This window comes from Ammospiza nelsoni, chromosome 2 (genome assembly GCF_027579445.1).
Source record: "Ammospiza nelsoni isolate bAmmNel1 chromosome 2, bAmmNel1.pri, whole genome shotgun sequence".
In the NCBI taxonomy this organism is placed as follows: Eukaryota; Metazoa; Chordata; class Aves; order Passeriformes; family Passerellidae; genus Ammospiza; species Ammospiza nelsoni.
Genome location: NC_080634.1, coordinates 88,707,092 through 88,727,309, shown reverse-complemented (window position 1 = coordinate 88,727,309; position 20,218 = coordinate 88,707,092). Strand labels below are relative to the sequence as shown.

The 20,218-nt window shown below is 42.6% G+C and overlaps 3 protein-coding genes across 3 annotated transcripts; 1 reads left to right on the top strand and 2 right to left on the bottom strand.

Moving 5' to 3' along the window:
- Nucleotides 1-3,311: 3,311 nt before the first annotated feature.
- Nucleotides 3,312-5,892, bottom strand: MRPL30 (mitochondrial ribosomal protein L30). Its single transcript, XM_059466759.1, has 5 exons — nt 5,740-5,892; nt 5,227-5,307; nt 4,606-4,752; nt 3,736-3,809; nt 3,312-3,644 (listed from the first exon to the last, which is right to left on the bottom strand). Exons 1-5 carry the CDS (start codon nt 5,800-5,802, stop codon nt 3,512-3,514), a joined length of 498 nt encoding a protein of 165 aa, XP_059322742.1. The 5' UTR covers nt 5,803-5,892; the 3' UTR covers nt 3,312-3,511.
- Nucleotides 5,886-10,795, top strand: MITD1 (microtubule interacting and trafficking domain containing 1). The gene is made up of 7 exons (XM_059466758.1): nt 5,886-6,123; nt 6,282-6,377; nt 7,450-7,586; nt 7,669-7,755; nt 8,361-8,476; nt 8,785-8,845; nt 8,936-10,795. Exons 1-7 carry the CDS (start codon nt 5,970-5,972, stop codon nt 9,029-9,031), a joined length of 747 nt encoding a protein of 248 aa, XP_059322741.1. The 5' UTR covers nt 5,886-5,969; the 3' UTR covers nt 9,032-10,795.
- A 1,270-nt stretch (nt 10,796-12,065) lies between these two features.
- LIPT1 (lipoyltransferase 1) lies at nt 12,066-13,807 on the bottom strand. The gene is made up of 2 exons (XM_059466305.1): nt 13,749-13,807; nt 12,066-13,542 (listed from the first exon to the last, which is right to left on the bottom strand). Exon 2 carries the CDS (start codon nt 13,293-13,295, stop codon nt 12,177-12,179), a length of 1,119 nt encoding a protein of 372 aa, XP_059322288.1. The 5' UTR covers nt 13,296-13,542; nt 13,749-13,807; the 3' UTR covers nt 12,066-12,176.
- Nucleotides 13,808-20,218: the final 6,411 nt, after the last annotated feature.

Sequence of the window (20,218 nt, the reverse complement as noted above, 5' to 3'; positions counted from 1 at the left end):
GATCTCTGAGTGTTGATTAGAGGCCCTGATTGCATACTTTGCTTCTAATTTAAAACATTCCGAATTTCTTCTCCAGACACAATAAGAATGGGGCAGGACAAGCCAGGAACAAGAACAAACTTGCAATGGGTTTTTTTCCAGCTAAGGCTAAAAAAAACTTAAAAGATAACACAGCTAACAGTCCAAAATGTAACTTGCCTTTTGCCTTTAATTTTTATCTTTCATCATGAGAATATCCAGAGTTTTCATCTGTGCCTGCAGTTTCTCAAGCAGCAGATTAATGCTGCAAGGAAGTTGTAACACCACTTAACAAGATTTTACCCACGTTATGTTTTATCTGTCAATACACATGTCTAACAGCAGAACAAAACAGCAGTGCCAGCTCTGGAGAGAGGCTGAGCTGTCCCTGTCAGAGGCTTTCAACACCCACTGAGCAACCTCATCTGGCCTCAGTGCTGGCTCTGTGTTGAGCAGTAGGTTGGACTAGAGACCAGAAAAGTACTTTCCAATCTGAATTTTGCAATCATCCTAAGTCAGTCTGTTTGTTCTCTACACAAAAAGTTTCTTACCTGTGCTTCACAAAGATCTACATGGAGCATTACAAAGCTCTATTACTGAAAGGGTGTGGGCAGACACTGTGTTTGTGCATGATGCTGGTTCAGGTTTTAGGGTTTGAGAGCAAATCTATGCTCAAACAGAGAAGGTTTGGGATAGCAGACTAACTGTGGGAGAGTGGGGGCCCTTAGGGGAAATACCATTTCAGAAACACCCAAACATACACATATATTAAAAAGTTAAAAAAAATAAATTCTTTTTCATTGAAACTGTCAGCTTGTCAATTAAACATCTCTGTAAAGATCCCTTACAGCTGCATCTTACTCAGAAATAACAGCTACTATGTATTTTGCCTTCTCTCCATGTGGGAGCCTGCAGTGTCCATAGTTTATCAGACACTTCTTCAGCTGTGAACGGTACCAAGCCTTTTCATTAACACAGGCCCTCCGGGATACCCTGCAGCACTTCTGTAGGCTGCAAAGCCAGAGATCCACACTCACATACATACACAGAGCACACAGAGCGTGTGGGATGGAGCTGGCAGAGCCCTCTGCTGGAAGCTCCCCAGGCTGCAGCGCCACGGACGTGAACCCCGAACGCCCCCAGCCAGGCTGACCCAGCCTGGCCCTGGTGCTCCGGGACACCGATCCAGCCACAAGTCTTATTATTTGCTATCCACAAGCAGCAAGATCCATTTGCCTAATTTTCTGTGTCCTAGTACTTGCACCATCTCTCTAAAGAATGCCTTGTGCCTTGGATGCACTACACATGTCCTTTAAAAGGGCTCAAACTCCAGCTTGTACCTCCCTGTGGGAATATGATCAACACCTTGCAGAGACTGCAGTCATAACACACTGCAGCACAAGATGCTGTGCAGATGCTGGAAGAAAGGCAGGAAGTGAAAAAAAGCAACATTAATTTATTTGAAAAATGATTAATTTATCTGAAAAGTTATTAATTTATGAGTTCTCCCATGCTATTTTATTTCAGCTCAAATTCTCATTTCTGGCTTCAGCCTGGCCATAGGGGCCATTGCACTCCTCAGTGCCACTACCACAGCCTGTTACTAATGATATTTTAAGAAAATCCTGTCACTAAGATTTTTCTCCTGAGAAGCTTCAGAAAAAAAATGTAAACAATAACTATCTGATAGCTGTAGAATGTAGTCTAGAGATGATTTACCAACAGGTGCATCTTTGATTGGTCTCATGGAAATTGTTTCTATTTGATGACCAATCAGAAGTCCAGCTGTGTCAAGACTCTAGTCAGTCACAAGATTTTATTATTCATTCTTTTCTAACCTTCTGATGAAATCCTCTCTCTATTCTTTTAGTATAGTTTTAGTACTAATTTTCTTTTAATGTATATCATAAAATAATAAATCAAGCCTCTGACACATAGAATCAAGATAGTCATCTCTCCCCTCATTCTAAAAACCCTCAAACACCAGCACACCTATCTTCTTCCCTCTGCACAGTGCCTCCAGCTCTTATATCCCTGTCCCCTTTGAACTCCTACAGGTGTTTACTCTTCTCTGCAAGCAGGCAGAAAGGATAAACACTAATTCTCAGTGACTGCATCCCTCTGATGTTCTCACAACATGCAATCATTAAGATTAACTCCTCTTCAGTGTGTCTAATGTGGGAATGGCTCACGGCGTGTTAAATTACAGAATTTATCCTGACTGGAATGCAAACTACTTTATCATTTGATACAGCAGCAGCTTGCTAACTTTGGCCACAGTTCTTAAAACTGTAAATAAAATTACACACACAGTAGTATTTTATAAGCTTGCAGCCCATAATTCTAACTCACATCAGAGGTTTTCTTCAGTGTCTCCACATTTCTAACGTCTGCCATTCTAGAAAAGGAAAAGCATTAACTTTCACATGGACTGCAGCTCTCAGGCTATTCTTACTGAACACTTAGGATCAGGGGATACATATGAACACAGCAGGTTTCCTGAAAGACAAATTAGAAAGCAATGAAGAGGTGAATAACTCCCAAATGGAGAGTTCACATGCTTTGTAAACTACAGAAGAAGCCAGAGGACAGACTGTTTGCTAGGGAACTGTCACAGACAGATTTTTTGTGAAAAATCCTTTCTTTAGGATTTTTCCCTCTTCTGGGAAGCTGAGGCCCCAGAAAGAGAATGCAAACAATGGTTATCTGCTGCTGTGGAATGCAACAGGTGCACCTGTGATTGGCCCGTGTTCCATGTTTACAATTAAGGGCCAGTCAAAGACCGAGCTCTCTCTGGGACAGAATCAGAAAGAGCTCCTTTGTTATTCATTCCTTTTCTATTCTTGGCATAGCAGCTTCTGAACTTCTCTCTCTATTCCTTTTAGTATAGTCTTAATGTATTACATATCATAAAATAATAAATCCAGCCTTCTGATCATGAAGTCAAGATTCTCATCTGTCTCTCTCACCCTGAGGAACCCTTGCAAGCCCGGTAACAGGGAACAAGCAGAGTGAGATCTGGATGACCATGGTAAATCACTCTCCAATTCTCATGTGACAACTAAACAGAGGGCTTTTCAATTCCAATTCCAATTGCCTCCTCTGTGCAGTGAAAGTCCTGCAGTATTCCTGTAAATCTTTCCTGCTAGCTGTGAAATGTCCTCACCATCATTAGCTAGAACTATTCTACTCACCTCTCTGCTTATTTGACTTTACCAATAAAGTCAAACTTTAATAAGAGAACTTACAGTTAGCCAAAAACTGCACCAATCTAGCCACAAAATTAAAACACAGAGATCCTATAATTATTTAATATTTCAGGTAACTATTAACAACGTTGAATTTTGTATCTGTACACCTGCAATCCTTCTTTAAGCATCAATACCACCTTTGCCATTCATACCAGAGTAAGAATTTTTACTTTTCATACACAAACTCTCAACTGGGGATTTAAAATATTTATTTTATAAAATCTAAATCCACCCAGCACACCTTATGCCTTAATTTTTTTCTGCTCCACAGGTTTCAGGCGCTTTTTAATGATAAGCTCTCCTCTGCTTGTCAGAAAGGTGCTGGACAATTCCTCTTCTGTTGGCAGCCCGTGGGGGAGCTTCAGTGGCTGAATCCTACAGGCAAAAGAATTTGCTTAGTGAACTCCTGTGACTAGAAGGGAGTTACATTAAATGTTCCAAATAAACAAATAAATAGTTAACAAACCTTATCAGATGTTTAACAACTTTCAGTCTGGAATTCACAGAAGGGATATTTTTGTGCAGTCTTGGCTGATGTGCCTACGTAAGGGATAAAACAAGTTTTACAAATGTGTTGCCAAATACCAAATCTTTGTTCACTGAACTTTGCACACTACCAGAACAAAAATAGACCACATTTGCAAATGTAAGGTTTAGAGAAGTGCCATTCATCAAGATCAGACATAAAAAATATGCAATCAAAACTTGATTCCAGTAAAAAAACAATTCCATCTTTATTCTTACTTCACTATAAATGCATTTTCCTTCCAACTGCTAAAAATACCATAAATGTAAATACAAGAGTTTAGGGGCAAAACTGCTTTCTTCAGTTTTATCTTAAATTGATCAAGCACACATTTTTTCTCTGTAATATAACACTGACTAGACAAATCTTTGCATAATGTGCAGTTGGTCTGAAAAACTCAGATAAACACATCTTTGACACAAACTTTTAGAATCCTGAATTTGGAAGCCTTTTCACTGATAAATGAATTTTATTTGCCTTCCTACAATTTCTGAATAATATGACCTGCAGAGACCTGAATTCAAAGTATTTACAAACATATTTCTATTATTTTAGAAGAATTCTCAGGGCAAAGTTCTCCTCATGCAATGCAGCGCAATACCATACAGAGATATTCTGAATTCCCACTAAAAGCACATTTGCCACAAACATTCCCCTCAACTCTTAAACACATCATCACCTTCTCAGATTGCTTTATGGCTGCTATACATGTAATTCTGGTTTGTGACTGCAAAATGGAGGTCTTTATAAAACCCACCAACTTAGTGCTACAGTTCTGACATACACAAGTATAAAAAACAACAATCATACTTTATCCAGCCCCAGATCACGGATTATCTTCTTTTCCCAATATGGGCGACCAATGACACTTTTTATTCTGGTGATAACATGGATTTTGTGGGGCTCCTCAGGGTTACCTCCATACTTTTCATGATCTCCAGGCCGTGGCTGAAATACCTAGAATAAAAAGTTCACAAAACCAGAAGTTTTATCCCTAAATATCCAGTCATCAGTACTGCAGTTCACTACTGCCCAAAACACACTTCAACCTTGGTAAAAATTCTTACATCTTTTTCTTTTCAGGCAGTCAAAGCACCAATAAAGTGACCTCATATTTAGCTTTTATAACATGAAGTCAAACACATTGCTATAATGGTTTGCTGGTAAGTATAGTAACTCTAGAGTTTAGCCACAGAATGACACAGAAATACACGGACAACACCCTGTACCAGCACAACACCTAATTCACATGCATTTTATCAGGGAGCCTGTGATCAGCTTCTGGATGGCAAGTTTTTCCACAGGCTTTAAGAATGCTTTTAGGGAAAAGAGTCAACTGGCACCAGACAAAATTAAAAATAAATAAAACTAAAACAAAAATAAACTGAAACTATAAATGTAAAAAATATAAAGTGCAAGTCAAGCACATACCGAGTCTGGAATATTGGACCTGGTAAAGAGACAACGAACCCACACCGAGGACGCCATCCCCTCCAGGCTGTTCCCCAGCACCTGCAAGGAGAGGAGGGCATAACTTGTCTGCACTTTCCTTACAGCTATGAACACCTGCGAACAGATGACACAGCCACGATTCCCAGCCCCACCTGGATCCCCCGCTGAATTCCCAGCGGGGCCCCGAGCAGGATCCCCAGCTGGATCCACCCCCACGAGATCCCCTTGTGTCCCTTTCCCGGAACCCCACCTGGATCCCCACTGTCCCGGAGGCTACAAATCTCAGCCCCAGCTCAGATCCCCAGCTGGGTTCCCGTTTCCCCTGGATTCCCTCACACCCCCAATCCCCACCCCAGGTCCTCACCTTCCCGGTGCCCGCAAGCCCCAGAGCCTCACCTTCCCGGTGCCCACAAACCCGAGGCCCTCACCTTCCCGGTGCCCGCAAGCCCCAGAGCCTCACCTTCCCGGTGCCCACAAACCCGAGGCCCTCACCTTCCCGGTGCCCGCAAGCCCCAGGCCCGCCCGGCCCGCCGCCGCCGCCGCCGCCATCGCCATCGCCGTGCGCAGCCTTCGTCCCGGCCGGACACCGGTGCCGCGGCACTTCAGTTCCGGGCGGGCGGAAGGACAACGGTGCGGCACCTCCCCTCCGTTTCCCCGCCTAGTCCCCGCTCCCCGTCCCGTTCCCGTCGGGAGCCCTCCGGTTCGTGTCCCCGTCCCTGTCCATGTCGCGGGCGAGGAACGATGGCATTGCCGCGCTGGAGCGGGCCGGGGCGGAAACGCTGAAGCGGGCGGTGCAGCTGGACGAGGCGTCCCGGTTCCAGGAGTCGCTGGTGTGTTACCAGGAGGGCATCGACCTCCTGCTGCAGGCGAGGAAAGGTACCGGGCGGGCGCCGCCGCCGGGCTCGGGGTGGCCCTGGGGACACACGGGCAGTGCTGGAGCCCTGGCGGTCTCTTCCCGGGAGAGCCGGGCCGGGCAGGGCTCGGGAGGGCCGGCCCCTGTGCTCAGCTGGCCCGTGACTTTCTGTGATTCACAGCCACGACTGATGAGGCAAAAAGGCACCGCTACCAGCAGAAGATATCCGAGTACCTGACCAGAGCCGAGGAGATTAAAGAACACATTAAGAAACAAGGTATGAATACCTAAATTGGGGGGTACCGAGAGGAGGGAGGCAGGCCCTTCCTGGTGGTGCCAATCACCAGGATGGGGCAGAAACTGATGCACGGGAAGTTCTGCCTGAGCATGAGGAAGAACTTCTTCACCGAGCACTGGAACAGATTGTTCAGAGTGTTGAGTTTCCCTCTCTGGAGATACTCAATGAAATAAATAGGGCAGGAGAACTTTCTCCTTTTTAATGCCTTTATTAAAAAACCAGCTCGGGTGGGAAGAACCGACGGGTCGCTCTCACGCCGCCGCTGCTTCCAGGAGTGGCACGGAGGAGGAGGAGGGATGGAAAAGTGCAGCTTTGTGTGCTGGTCTGTGGGCAGAGCTGGGGCTTCTGTCCTCATGAGAGCACCAGGAGATTCCCAGTTTTTCAATTTAACATTCGAGGTCCTCTGTCTTGCCAACGTCTTTTAGGTTAGGGTGAGGGGTAAAAAGGGACACTGGATTCTGTTCCTCACGTCTAGACATCACTTCGATCCCTCAATTCCGTGTTGGCTCGTTGTTTTTAGGGGTTTTTGCTAGGTTTGGTGAGGGGCTTCTCCATTTGCATGCCAACCCCGATGTCTCCTCCTCTTCACCATCCCGGGTGCCATCCTCCTGGAAGCAGCAGGGTGTTACTCAACAAAAAAGGGGAATTCCCAACCATCAACATCAGGAAGTTAACGAAAAACCAATAACAACAGGTGATTATAACAACAAACAGTTAGAACGCCACCCTGGCAGCAACTGGCCCAACCTGTCAACTCTGCAACCTGTTAAATAAATGGGCAACTTTTCTACTCATAACACTCAAGAACTGTCTGGACACAATCCTGTGCTATGTGCTCTGGATGACCCTGCTTGAGCAGGAGGTTGGACCAGATGTCCTGCTGTGGTCTCTTCCAGCCTGACCCATTCTGTGATTCCCTGAGCTGGGATGTACCCGAGGTACCTGTTTGCTTTTAAATGTCTGTTGTTACATGAATGTTTGATGCGCAAGATGTTTAACATGGGAATTATGTCCTGACCTTTACTTAAACAGAGATTTACTTTCCTTTCAGATAGTAAATACCATAAGCAAATCAGGATAGAAGAAAATGCAACAGGTTTTGGCTATGAAAAGCTTTTCCACGAGTACCTCACTGAGAATGTTTCTGAAGTTTGGGTGGAGGACCCGTACATTCGCCAGGTTCATCAGGCAAGTAGATATTTGATGTAACTGATACAGATATAGCCACTAGAGAAATTCCAAGCTACTAAATTAAATAAAACTTTTTCAGTTGTATAACTTTCTACGATTCTGCGAGATGCTAGTTAAGGGGCCGTGCAAGGTGAAAACAATCCACCTCCTTACTTCCTATGATGAGGTAAGTGTCTAGATTTTGAGTTCTATTCTCTGTACTCAGATGATGCCACATGCAAAACAAGATATAAAAATAGACTTGTTTCTAGATAGTTGAACATAAGTAATTTTGTAAGTCCAGAGTTTTCTGGTTAACAAATTCTGAGTAAGCTAAATCTTAAGTTGAAATTTCTCTGAAAGTTTTGTTGTGGAAAATGTCATAAAAACCAAAGCATCTGTTGAGACAGGGTTTTTTTTTGCTCTTCCAACAGCTGTATTTGTTATTTTAGAGGCTTTCATGAGCTGAAATCTCTCAAACTACCACTGCACTTATTTAAACTATTACTGCATTTACTTTGGCTCAAATAGTACATATCAAGTTTCAAAGAGCTGAGAGTGAGCTCATCCTCCACATTCTTCAGCAAATATACCTGTAGACTGTCTGCTTTTTATCCTGTCTTTGAAACTGTAAATCTGCCTTCATCCAAGTTACTTTCTTTTGGTTTACTTTGATACTGAAAATGTTTTGAGTTGAAAGGTGTTTAAGTTTAAGAAATGGTGACCAGAAATAGAATATATAGTTAAAAAAACGAAAATGAAACCCCATCACATTATTTTTACTTTTGATAGGGTAGTGGGAGGAGTCAACAGATGAGTGCCTTGGAAGAAATAAAACAGTCATTGAGAAATTATGGAGTAACACTGAATATTAACTTTTCGTCCTCAATACATGATCGAGAAATCAGGTGGGTGATATAAAAAATGACCAAATGGCAATTGTTTGAACTCAAAACTATTTAACCCTAAAAGTTAAATAGTTAACTTTTGAGATAATTACGGCTGTGGTTAACAAAATAAAAGGCACTGGCCCTCACTGGATGAAATCAGCCCTCTGTAGTTCTGTATTTTTTAATTGTGAATAGTTGTCTCTATACAGAATGGTGTCTTCTGTGGTTCACACAGGTGTAGGTGATACTAGGAAATAATTGTTATTGAAACAAGGAGCTTGTGCATCATGTGGATGTAACCTTTTTATTGTGCGTTTTTCAAACAGATTCAACAATGGGTGGATGATTAAGATAGGAAGGGGTCTTGATTATTTTAAGAAACCAAAGGTAAGGATGCTTTGACTTCTTTAATTAAGTTAAAATGAGCTCTTCATGGTGAGTATATGCTCAGCATGTCAATTCTGTTCATTTCTGCAGGGTCTTTTCAGCATTGGATACTGTGACTTTGACTTGAGACCTTGTCGTGAAACAACAGTGGATGTCATTCTTACTAAACACACAAAGAAAACGTGATCAGAAATGACTGCTTTTAATAAGTGTTTTCATAAGCATAAAAATGTAACACTGAAACATGCTGCTTGAGTCCAGCTGGTTGCCCACAGAAGCAACTCTTCTAAGTACTTAGTGCAGCACAGCTTTTAAAATCTATATGTTTTAGAATGTTTGAGACTTTCCAGTCTGAGGAAACAAAACTGCGTGATTCCTTCATTGTACTTCTGTAATCTTAATTACCATCCATGTCTAAATTTTATCTTGATTTCATAACAGACCCTCAATAATGTCTTTCAAAAGCCTCTATACTGTCATTTCTATTTTTACTGTTGATTTTTTCTTGAGCCTGTTTTGGATTTTATATCTTTAACTGACCACCCAACAGTCATTGGAAGCTGGGCTCCCACAGGTCCCCTTTTATAAGCATTCTTACTTATTTCCTTTAATTCCTGTATTCTAGTCATGACTATTCTTTTGCAGGGTTTTTGTCAGTCCTGTAATACTTTATTTCCCAGACTTTACTAGTAATCCCAATTTTCACATTCCAATTTCCAAGCTCTTTGCCTATGGATGTGGTAGTGTTCAGTACACAGTCATTTTAGGGTTGTCTTATGTGTCTCTGCATAATGGATTTTGGACTGGGAAGGCTGCAAACAGCTGTAATCTCTTCCCTGGCACCCCTGTGTGTTCTTTTATTCCATGATACATGACCAAATACCTGATATCCATCCTTTGCATTGTGTGGAAAGGATGTGTGATCCTCTCAGTCTTACTCTCTGTCTCTAAAGCTCAATGACTGGCTTTTCATGCCACTCTCAACTGCAGTAAGTATTTTGCTACCTCTAAGGGAGTCCCCTAAAAAGAAAATTTAAGTTTTTTCAGAAGTTGGGTACCCTGAGTATCTCAGTTGGTCAGAGAATGGTGTGAATAATGCCAAGGTCATGTGTTTTATCCCTGTAAGGGCCATTCACTTAAGAGCTGGACTTGATCCTTGTGGGTTCCTCAAAATATAATAAGTCCCTCAACTCAAAATATTCTGCAATTCTTAGCAATATGCTATATTTAGAATAAAGACAAAGTCTTCCCTTGTCATTCCTTCAGCCTTTGGAAACCAGAAGGAATTACCAGAGGTGCTGCCTTTTTTTTTTTCCTTATACAAGAGTTCTTTGTTAGCAAGAATCTGCCTAAGTCATACAATCTGACATGAAAAACAGGCAGTGGCCTCTTTTTCAGGTCCCATCAAAATGTTTTCAGCCTCAGGACTGACACGTGCCTTACACTTTCTGCCTTGTAATACAATAGGCCTTTATATTCTAGTAGCATGTTTATTGCTAGAACTTTTTTTTGTTTCCTGTATTTATTTTTCTTGATGGTTGGTGTATTCCATTATCTTTTTTTCCCCCTTAATGTACTTTATTATTTCATCTAATGTCATCTAATGCTGCTATTCTTTTCCTCTTGTTTTTAATAACAAATCTATTCCACAGCAATCAATAGGAAATGGAGCTGGTCTTTGCCTTGTTTTCTGGGTCACAATTAGCCAGTGGTCTGCCTTCTTTATCCTTTCTCATAATAATGTTTCAGCTTTGCAGTGTTGCCTCAGCAAAATTAATAATATATGTGCCACAGAGCTGTGTGCTATTAGTCATTCCCCCAAACATTCCATAGGAGCTTCCTGGTTTGCTGCTGTGATATGAAGTTTCTAGTCACTTGTGAATTTTATTCAGTTGTGTCTAATATATGCCTATTTTTAATGGGAATAAATGTTATTTTTTATTATTTGTAGCTTCAGTCATCTGTTTGATTTCTTCACAATATCAGGAAATTCAAGCAAGCTGTGTAATGCCTCAGAGATCCAGCCACATTCTGGAGAAGTCTCACTGTAAATACAGTAATTTCCCATATGTGAAGCTTTGTGTCTTTTAACCTAGTATGGCAATTTCAAACATAGAGAATCACAGAATTAACTAGGCTGGAGAAGACCTTTGAGATCATCCAGTCCAACTTGTGACCTAGCATCACCTTGTCACCTAGAGCATGGCACTGAGTGCCACATCCTGTCTTCTTAAACACCTCCAGAGAAGGTGACTCCACCTCCTCCCTGGGCAGCCATTCCAATGCCCAATCACTCTTTCTGTGAACAGTTATTTCCTAATGCCCAGCCTAAACTTCCCCTGGTGCTGCTTGAGGTTGTGTCCTCTTGCCCTGTCACTGGTTACCTGGGAGAAGAGCCTGAACCTCACCTGGCCACAGCCTCCCTTCAGGTATCTGTTCTGACCTAATCAAAATTGCATTACGCTTCTTCTTCAACAACAGTGAAATACATCTTGAGCCTTTTTTCCATAATTTTACTATATATAGAGCTATTATTTAACAATAAAACTGTCACATTGTTGCCTTTTATGGGAAAATCTGCTAGGTGGTAACATAAGGAAACTCTCCTAGATCTGTATTTGCATTTTCAAATGTTTAGCTTTGATAGCAGTACCCATGGCAGCAGGGACTCCCAGCGTTGTGCCAGGCACAGGAACAGAGGAGGCACGTGTGGCCTCCCAGTTAGCCTCTTCTGTCCACATCACACAAACCCCCACACTGAACTTGCTATTTTCCCCTGCTCTTACATGTGCATGGACAAAAGCCCTGACCCAGGCTGCACCTACCCAGCAGTGAGCTGAGCTCACTGCAGTGCTTATACAGCAGAGGCACAGCACTCTGCAAGAAGGGACTCTGAATCAGAAACCAGGGAACATCCCTCTCCACACACCTCAGGGGCTGTGACACAGCCTTTGGGCTACTGTCCACAAGGAGCAGGATGCAGCCTGGGGCATCCAGTGCAGCAGCACAACACCAGTTTTACACCTACCCATTCCATCTGTGTCAGCCATTTGTACCTTCTCTGCTACACGGCCAGTTTGGGATGTCCCCACCATTTTCCCTGGTTCAAGCAGCAACCATGTCTTGTCAGCAGTGGTTTCAATCCTACAGTTTAGGAACATCAGGTGCATGCAGTGTGAAATTTAATTGTAATATTAAATAAAAGCACAAGATTGAACAGTTTGTTTTCTACAAGCTGAATTTTTCTCTTACTAGTGATTGTTTTAGTTTTGTTTTCAATACATTAAATAAAAAAGCAGCAGAAATTTAACTTATATTTTCAAAATGCAAGTCACATTAATCTTATCATATTCTCACACAGTAGACTCCACCTGCTGTGCAACTCATCATCTTGTGGACACACTCTTAGTAACGTTGTCACTAGTGCAGTGATTTCGTTTGGGCAAAACTTACTGCCAGTAAGACTCTTGACCAGTTCACTGTACAGTCCTGGTGGCAGCCACTGCTCTGGCAGATCAATGTTACAGACTTCAATCCTTCCATGCTTTACATCCATATTTACTTTAACGTCAAGAACAGAATCTTTATAGACCATGTTAAGACATGTGCTGATGCTGAACTTTGGTGTCTTTCCATACACCCATTCCCAGGTTTGTAGTTCTTTAGTTTTGTCACTAATTCCAGGAAGCAGAATCTCATCAGCTGGATTTATTAAGGTGATATGGTGATCTATCTGGTGCTGCATAGCATATTCTTTAGCAATGGCATCCAGGAGCATCTCAGAAGTTAAACTAGGAACCTCTTCAAAGAGATTTTTCACCAAGGCAGGCACACTAGGAGTGGCATTGCTCTTTAATCCTTTAAAAGGACTTTTTAGCACAGAAGATAAAACAAACTTATCTGCATTACAGAGTAAGGTACAGTGGTGATAAGCACTTGTCCTTCCCAGCTTAGCAGCAGTGCCTGAGATTTTATATTGCCTATCTAGCAAGATGTCATACCTGTCAGTGACATGTACATCTAACTGGGGTCGCAAGGCTTTCAGAGCCTTCACAACAAGCTTCAGGTTTTCCATTCGTTCATATTTTTTTCTGGTTGTAAAGAAAGTCAAATTGATATTGCCTAAGTCATGGTAAACTGTTCCTCCTCCACTTCTTCTCCTGGCTAGTTTTATATTTTTTTGCCTCAACAGCCTGAGGTTGCATTCCTGCCAGGGATTCTGATGTCTGCCTATTACCACGGCAGGGGAATTTCTCCAAAGGAAAAGGACCTGTTGCTTCTCTAAATCCATGTGGTCATGGATCCAATCTTCCACGGCTAGATTTTGGTAAACATCATTAGAAACAGACTGGATAATGAGGCCACCACCAGCTGTGCTCCAGAAGCAAGCTTTTGGAGTCCTGAGGACGCAGGGCAGCCAAAGGCAGTTCTTTACCGACTGGAGCACCATGTTTTTAATAACTGCACAGTGCACAGAAGGAATGCCTGCTCTGCTAATGCTGAATGCGGCAGGAGCGCAGCCGCCTCCTGTGACAGAGCTGAAAGGCGGGTGGCGGGCATGAGACACTCATGCTCTGCCCACAGCAGCACGCCAGCTCCCAGGCACGGCGCTCCCCCGCTGATGCCGCTCACACCCGGCGGGAGCCTCGCAGGACATCGGGGGTGTCACAGCAGCTGCTCCTCGCACTCCCTGGTGCCTGAAAGACCAAAGGAAAAAGCGGAATGTAATGTATATTATCTCCTCACTCAACGCAGCCTTGCTAATTCGATTTCACTTTGCGTAGTCCAGCTTTGTTAAGGTTTTCTGCCTTCTTTTCCACGGGGTTACCGGCGCAGCGTGCCCTCAGCCCCGGACGCCGCGTCTCCGCCCGTACAGCCCCGCCGGGCGCCCTGCGCTACTCACGGCGGGGAGCGGAGCGGCTCCAGCGCCCGTCCGTGCTCCCGGGGACTCCTTGGAACCGGCGGCACCGGGAGCGCCTTCCGCTTCCCGGGTGAGAGGTGCTGGGGGCGGGCGCTGCGCCTGCCGTGCGCCGGGGAGGGTTGGGGGCGGTGGCGGTGGCCGGGGAGAGCCGGGGGCTGCGGCGGTGAGGGCTGAGGGCCGGCTGCGAGCGCGGCCTGGTGCTCGGTGAGCGCCGGGGTCCCGCCTGTCACAGCGCAGCCACGGCACCGGGCGGGGGATGGAGCTGGGGAGAGCGGGAATGACCAGATCACAGAATCACCGAGCCGGTCGGGTTGGAAGGGACCACAGCGGGACATGTGGTCCAGCCTCCCGCTCAAGCAGGGTCATCGCAGAGCACATGGCACAGGATTGTGTCCAGACAGTTCTTGAATATTCCCAGTAAGGGAAACTTCACACCCTCTCTGCGAAACCTGTTCCAGTGCTCGGTCACCTGCGCAGGAAAGGTCTTCCTCATGTTCAGGTAGAGCTTCCTATGCAGCAATTTCTGGCTGTTGTTTCTCATCCTATTGTTTCGCGCCTCCAAGAAGAGCCGGACTTCATCCTCTTCACACCTTTGCTTCAGATACTTTTGGGCATTTCCCACAATATTTACAGGGCAACAAGAGGCCAGTGTACAATGCATAAAATGGATTATTTTTCTTGCAAGACCCAGATGGGCAGTTCCTCTCTGCAGGATATTCTGGATGCTAGAAGCTTTTATGAGTTCACAAGGAGACAGTTACTGCAATTGCAGAGACTTGTGAAATATACTCTCTGTGGTGGTCATGAAGATACAGAAGCGAAATGTCAATAGTATAATTCATTAACAAGCTGGAAAGTGATCAAAGACTAGACGTATTGCCTGCAGCAGATTGTCTTCAGATTTGCATTTAAGTCATTCTTAAAGTCTGCCAGACCTTAGCTATAATTCTTCATCAGAAGCTATTGTCTGTGCTTAAGCTTACACCGTGGGAGAATGTTCAGTGCTAGGTGAAGTTTTTTATGCACAGTAGTATCCCTATGGGCAAATATGTGCTGTATTTCTCTTGTTCATGGATGTGTATTTCTAAAAGGTACATTACATACCTTTGTCTTCCATTCTGCCTTAAAAGAACTGTGTGGGTGTAATAGGGCAAGTAAGAAACCATCACAACATGTGTGCTGGTGGTGATTAGTGAGAGAAACAGACTCTAAAAGGAGCTTGATGAGATGTGTGTGCCAGTACCTTTAAAGTTGTACTGCCACATTAAAAAAAAAAGAGAATTTTTTAAAGCAATTTTAAATGGACAGAGCTTTTTGCTGAATTAGACTGGTAATCATTTTTCAGTGGAGTGAGCTATTCTGTAATGCACAGGTTAAAAAAGTTAAAAAGCATGTGGAGTTTGTCCATAAAAATGTGCTGGAAATCAATGTTGAAGGCAGTTGACAAAATGCAAACACAAAGCTGTGCATTCTAGCACTGGTCAGAAGTATGGAAATGTCTTGTGAGACAACTGATGTTACTAAAACCCCCAAAAATGTGGGACCACTTGTCTCCATTTTGGCACTTGATTCTTGAACGTTTGCAGTGTGTCATTTTGCCACAGGGTGTCCCTAAAAACCTACCAAGAGATGTTGCAATGTTTTCTATGTTTTTCTACTCAAAAACTGTTTTCACAATTAGAACTATAATTTTCTAAAAAACGTAAAGTGAACAGAATACTGGGTGGACAGATAAAAATGTCATGGGTCACTTTCTGATAAGCTGAAGGATGAAATACACATGCAACAATAAATGCCTTCCTATTGTTGAAGACAAATCCAGCAAGATAGAAATATTCTTAGAATAAGCAAAAAGTATGAATTTGTAAATGCACACCATGATTTATTTATATTGTCAGAATATAGAAATATTCTGACAATCAGCAAAAAGTATGAATTTGTAAATGCACACCATGATTTATTTATCTCTTCTGAATTGGGCATTTAAGTTTTTTAAAGTCCCAACTACTATTGTATAAATCACATATCTGTAAAATACACCAAATATTATTTTCACTTTTGAAAACAATCCTGTATAGGAATTTAATTTCTTTTTTGATCAATGAAGCATTGTTTGATATTTAAAAAGCAATGCAACTGCTCTGCACAACGTTAACCAGCATTAAGATATGAAAAATAATTCACCCTATGTCCCTTAGAGGATACCTTAGACATACCAGAATAAAATCAATTAAAAATAAATTGAATAAATCCTAAAATGAATTTTCATTAGGAATAATTTTGTTAAAGTTGTGAAAACATAAGATGCCATTTTCACATCTCTTTTGGAGATAAATGTGATAATACAGAGCCTCCACTTCCACCGTGCCAAAATTTGAAAGTAAGATTTACAAGAAATCTAGGATGGGGAAAGGGAAAAGAAAAATACTTGTTTCTCTAGCTCTGTGTCTGGAAATTAAAATCTTCCAATTTCTTTTCTGGCTTTAGGTGGGGATTTTATTTCAGAGGTGTTTCTCACTCCTGATGTCTGAAAAGGCGAGCTGTATCCATGAGTGCTTAATAGTGGCTGCTTGCCAAAGAACCCCGTAACTCACCCTGCACTGTCTCCAGAATATAAAACCTGTGCTAGTGGCCAGCAGGAAAGAGAGGACATTTTGTCTGGTTTCTCTGCTTGACTTTGGAACTACCTAAAGCAGCCTCTTACAAGGGCTGTTTGTATCCTTGCCATGAGCAGGCAATAGGAGTCACAGGGTTCACATGGCCTCTTTACCCTTTTTGCATCAGTTTCTTTGAAGGCACCAGTCTGCTTCTCCCTGTCTGTGCTATTCCAAGAAGATATGTGCAGCCAGAGGTACTGTAAATAAGAACTCCTATCTTGGGATATAAGGAAACATAAGAAGTAATTTCTCTGAAATTATTTTGTTGGTGGGATAAAGAAAAGCTTAATTAGCCTTGTAATACTCTGATGTTTTAACTTCATGTTGTTTGTAAACCAGTAATATATTATCCTGGCATTAAAAATCAGGATTGAGTTCAGACTGGTGCTTATCATACGTGTGAAGCTAATGTTTGACACTGTCAAGGAACAAGTATAGTGCAAAGAATAATATTTATTCTGGGTGATACAACTGGCACATAGTCTTACAGATAGATACATTAATTAGATGGGTTTTGGATAGAAGATAAGGTTTAATTAAAGGAAGCTATTTTCACAAGATTAAGTCAGTCTTATCTAACACTTGCTTTGTTCTTGTCAGGCCTGAGAGATTGTGTGGCAATTGCTGGAGTTTTCATCTGTGCAAGTGTCTCCTTGGATATTAGTTTCTGGAAGAGATGAACCTAATTAGAGTGGAGGTGTTCAGCTGAGCTCCCTGAGTTCACTGTCAGTCCCGCCTGATCAGCTGTGGCAGTTTCAGAATACCCATCTCTCTCCTGGGGCTGGGACTGACAAGACTTGGCTGCTTGGCTTTGTCTCTGAAATCCTGTGACCTGTAAGCATTGCTCATGCTGCCTTTCCCTGCCTCTTGTGAGGCTTTTGCATTAATCACATGCTCCATGTGTGGGCCCAGGAGCTTTGGGTTAAAGGTGCTTTAAAGAAATTCTTTGAAAGAATTTCACTCAAAGCAACAGTGAATGGTGGTATTGCATGTGTCTGAGTGTGCCAATTTATGATCCATCCTCCTGTTTCCATCCCCAAATAACTATGAAGAATTTTAATTATTATTTGAGGAAATCATCTTTTTATCTGTCAAGATGTGGAAAAAGTGTTGTGTCACTTGAGGAGAAGCTTGGCTTAACTCCAACAGAAAAGCTCTTCAAAAAGATGTAGCAGGAACCAGTCACTCAGTATTCATTTGTACTTAAAATCAGAAATAAATATGAGCACCTTTCCTTAACTTTGGTAATGTTTATTGAGAAACTGTGCTCTACATCATAAACCTGATAGAGAAGGTTGAATTTTCATAGATAAGATTTATTCAAAAACCTCCCAGGATGAAATCAAGTAGAGAAATAATTAAAATTTCTATGAATGCAATGGTCATAAATATTTATATCAGCATTAATGGGAAAAGGGGTTTACTGATAGTTTTGTACAAGATTTTACAATCCATCTTTTCAAAAATTATTTTTAGGAATATTTCTAACCTCTCATTTTGTTTTGCCTATAGAATTTCAGTCATATACACCTGTAGAAACAATATGATCATCTTGGAAAGCAAGAGTAAAGAAAATAAAAGTGCAGAGATGTCATGCTTACTGGAAAGCTGTTTGGGTAAGCTGTTGTGCTGGTAGTGAGCCAGAAGTCAGTGTGTCAATCACAGCTGCTTGGTTTCTGTCCTATAGAGCTCCTGTCTCAAGGAAATCAGAGTCATAGAATAGTTTGTGTTGGAAGGGACCTTTAAGACCACCTAGTTCCAACTCCCCTTTCATTGACAGGGACACCTTTCACTAGACCAGGTTGCTCAGAGCTCCATCCAGCCTAATTTTGAATACCTTCAGATGTGGAGACTCCATAGCCTTTTTAGGTGATCTCTTCCTCATCACCCTCCAAAGAAGTGAATTCTTCTTGAAAATAAGCAATTCCTCCCTATTGTGTAATTTAAACCTTCCCTCCTTCAGGTTAAGGTCATTCCCCCTTGTCCTATCACTACTTTCCCTTGTGAAAAGTCCCTCTCCAGCCTTCTTTAATCTCCATTTAGGTACTGGAGTCTCCCTGGAGCCTTCTTTTTCCAGGCTGAACAATCCCAGCTCTCTCAGCCCATCTTCAGAGGAGAGATGCTCCAGCCCTCTGATCAGCTTAGTGGCCCACTGTCACAGACATATTTTCAGGATTTTTTCTCCTGAGAAGCTGAGAAGCCTCAGAGAAAAAGAAAAACAATAATCTGCTGCTGTGGAATGCAACAGGTGCATCTTTGATTGGTCCATGTGAATTGTTTCTACTTGATGACCAGTCACAGGTCCAGCTGTGTTGGGACTCTGGTCAGTCACAAGATTTTATTATCATTCCATTCCCTTCCTTGCTAGCCTTCTGATGAAATCCTTTCTTCTAATCTTTAATATAGTTTTAGTATATAATTTTCTTTTATTATAATATATATCATAAAACAATACAAATCAGCCTTCTGAAGCATGGAGTCAAGATCTCTTCCCTTGTCCTGGGACCCCTGCAAACGCCACCACAGCCCTCCTGAGGACTTACCCCAACAGATCAGTGTCTTTCTTGAGCTGGGGGCTCCAGAGCTGGCTGCAGCACTCCAGGTGGGGTCTCATGAGGGCAGAGTAGAGAGGGAGCATCACCTCCTTCACTCTGCTGGGCATGCCTCTTTTGCTGCAGCCCGGGGTGTGGTTGGCCTTCTGGTCTGCAAGGCCACATTGCCAGCTCATGTTGGACTTCTTGTCCACCAGCACCTCTAGGTTCTTCTCCCCACTGCTGCTCTCCATGCATGCTCCTCCCAGCTTGTGTCCATATCACTGACAGATGTTAAACAGCACCAGCCCAATATCAGCCCCTGAAGAGCATCACTGGTCTCCACCTGGACATTGAGTCATTGGCCAGTTTGAGTGCAGCCATCCATCTAATTCTTTATGCACAGAATGGTCCATCTGTGAATTCCATGTCTCTCCTGATTAGAGACAAGGACATTGTGCAGGACAGTGTCAAATGCCTTGCACAAGCCCAGGTAGATGATAGCAGTTGCTTTTTCCTCACCGCTTATTTACACCACTGCTGTAACCCCCTTGTAGAAGGCCACCAAATTTGTCAGGCATGATTTGCCATGGTGAAATCCTGTTGTCTGCCACCAATTACTGTCACTGTGATATTTTATGAAAAATCCCTTTGCCAGGATTTTTCTCCTGAGAAGCCTCAGAAAAGAATGAAAGCAATAATTATCTGATTGCTTGGAATGTGGTCTGGAGGTTGCTTACCAACAGGTGCATCTTTGGTCTCATGTGAATTGTTTTTAATTAATGACCAATCCCAGTCCAGCTGTGTCAGACTCTGTGGTCAGTCATGGGTTTTTATGATCATTCCTTTCTAGCTTTCTGATGTATCCTCTCTTTCTTTAGTATAGTTTTAGAATAATATCATATCATATCATACCATATCCAGCCTTCTGAGAACATGGAGTCAAATTCTCATCTCTCACGTCTTCCTGGGGACCCTCACAACAACACAACAAATTACCTCCTTATTTTCCACGTGTCCAGGTGGACCTGCTCCATGATCTTGACAGGTACCAAGGCAAGAGTTACTGGCCTGTGTTTCCCTGGATCTTCCATATTTCTTTTCAAATCAGTGGTGAAATGTGTCACAGCAGTAAATTCTTACCACTAAATGGCAAGTGTAGTGTAAGTGTATATTTTAGGATATATAAATATTATAATGTTTTCCAAAAAGTGCTCTTTCACTAGTTGGTAAAGGTAGTGTTGTGAGTGAGCAAATACTGTGT

Coding starts and splice junctions, on each gene's coding strand:
- MITD1 (XM_059466758.1), top strand. CDS start 5,970: ATGTCGCGGGCGAGGAACGATGGCATTGCCGCGCTGGAGCGGGCCGGG. Junction 7,587..7,668: donor ACATTCGCCAGGTTCATCAG/GCAAGTAGATAT, acceptor AAACTTTTTCAG/TTGTATAACTTTCTACGATT. Junction 8,846..8,935: donor ATTATTTTAAGAAACCAAAG/GTAAGGATGCTT, acceptor TCATTTCTGCAG/GGTCTTTTCAGCATTGGATA.
- LIPT1 (XM_059466305.1), bottom strand. CDS start 13,295: ATGGTGCTCCAGTCGGTAAAGAACTGCCTTTGGCTGCCCTGCGTCCTC.
- MRPL30 (XM_059466759.1), bottom strand. CDS start 5,802: ATGGCGATGGCGGCGGCGGCGGCGGCGGGCCGGGCGGGCCTGGGGCTT. Junction 4,753..5,226: donor GGTCCAATATTCCAGACTCG/GTATGTGCTTGA, acceptor TTTTTATTCTAG/GTATTTCAGCCACGGCCTGG. Junction 3,645..3,735: donor GTTGTTAAACATCTGATAAG/GTTTGTTAACTA, acceptor TTTTGCCTGTAG/GATTCAGCCACTGAAGCTCC.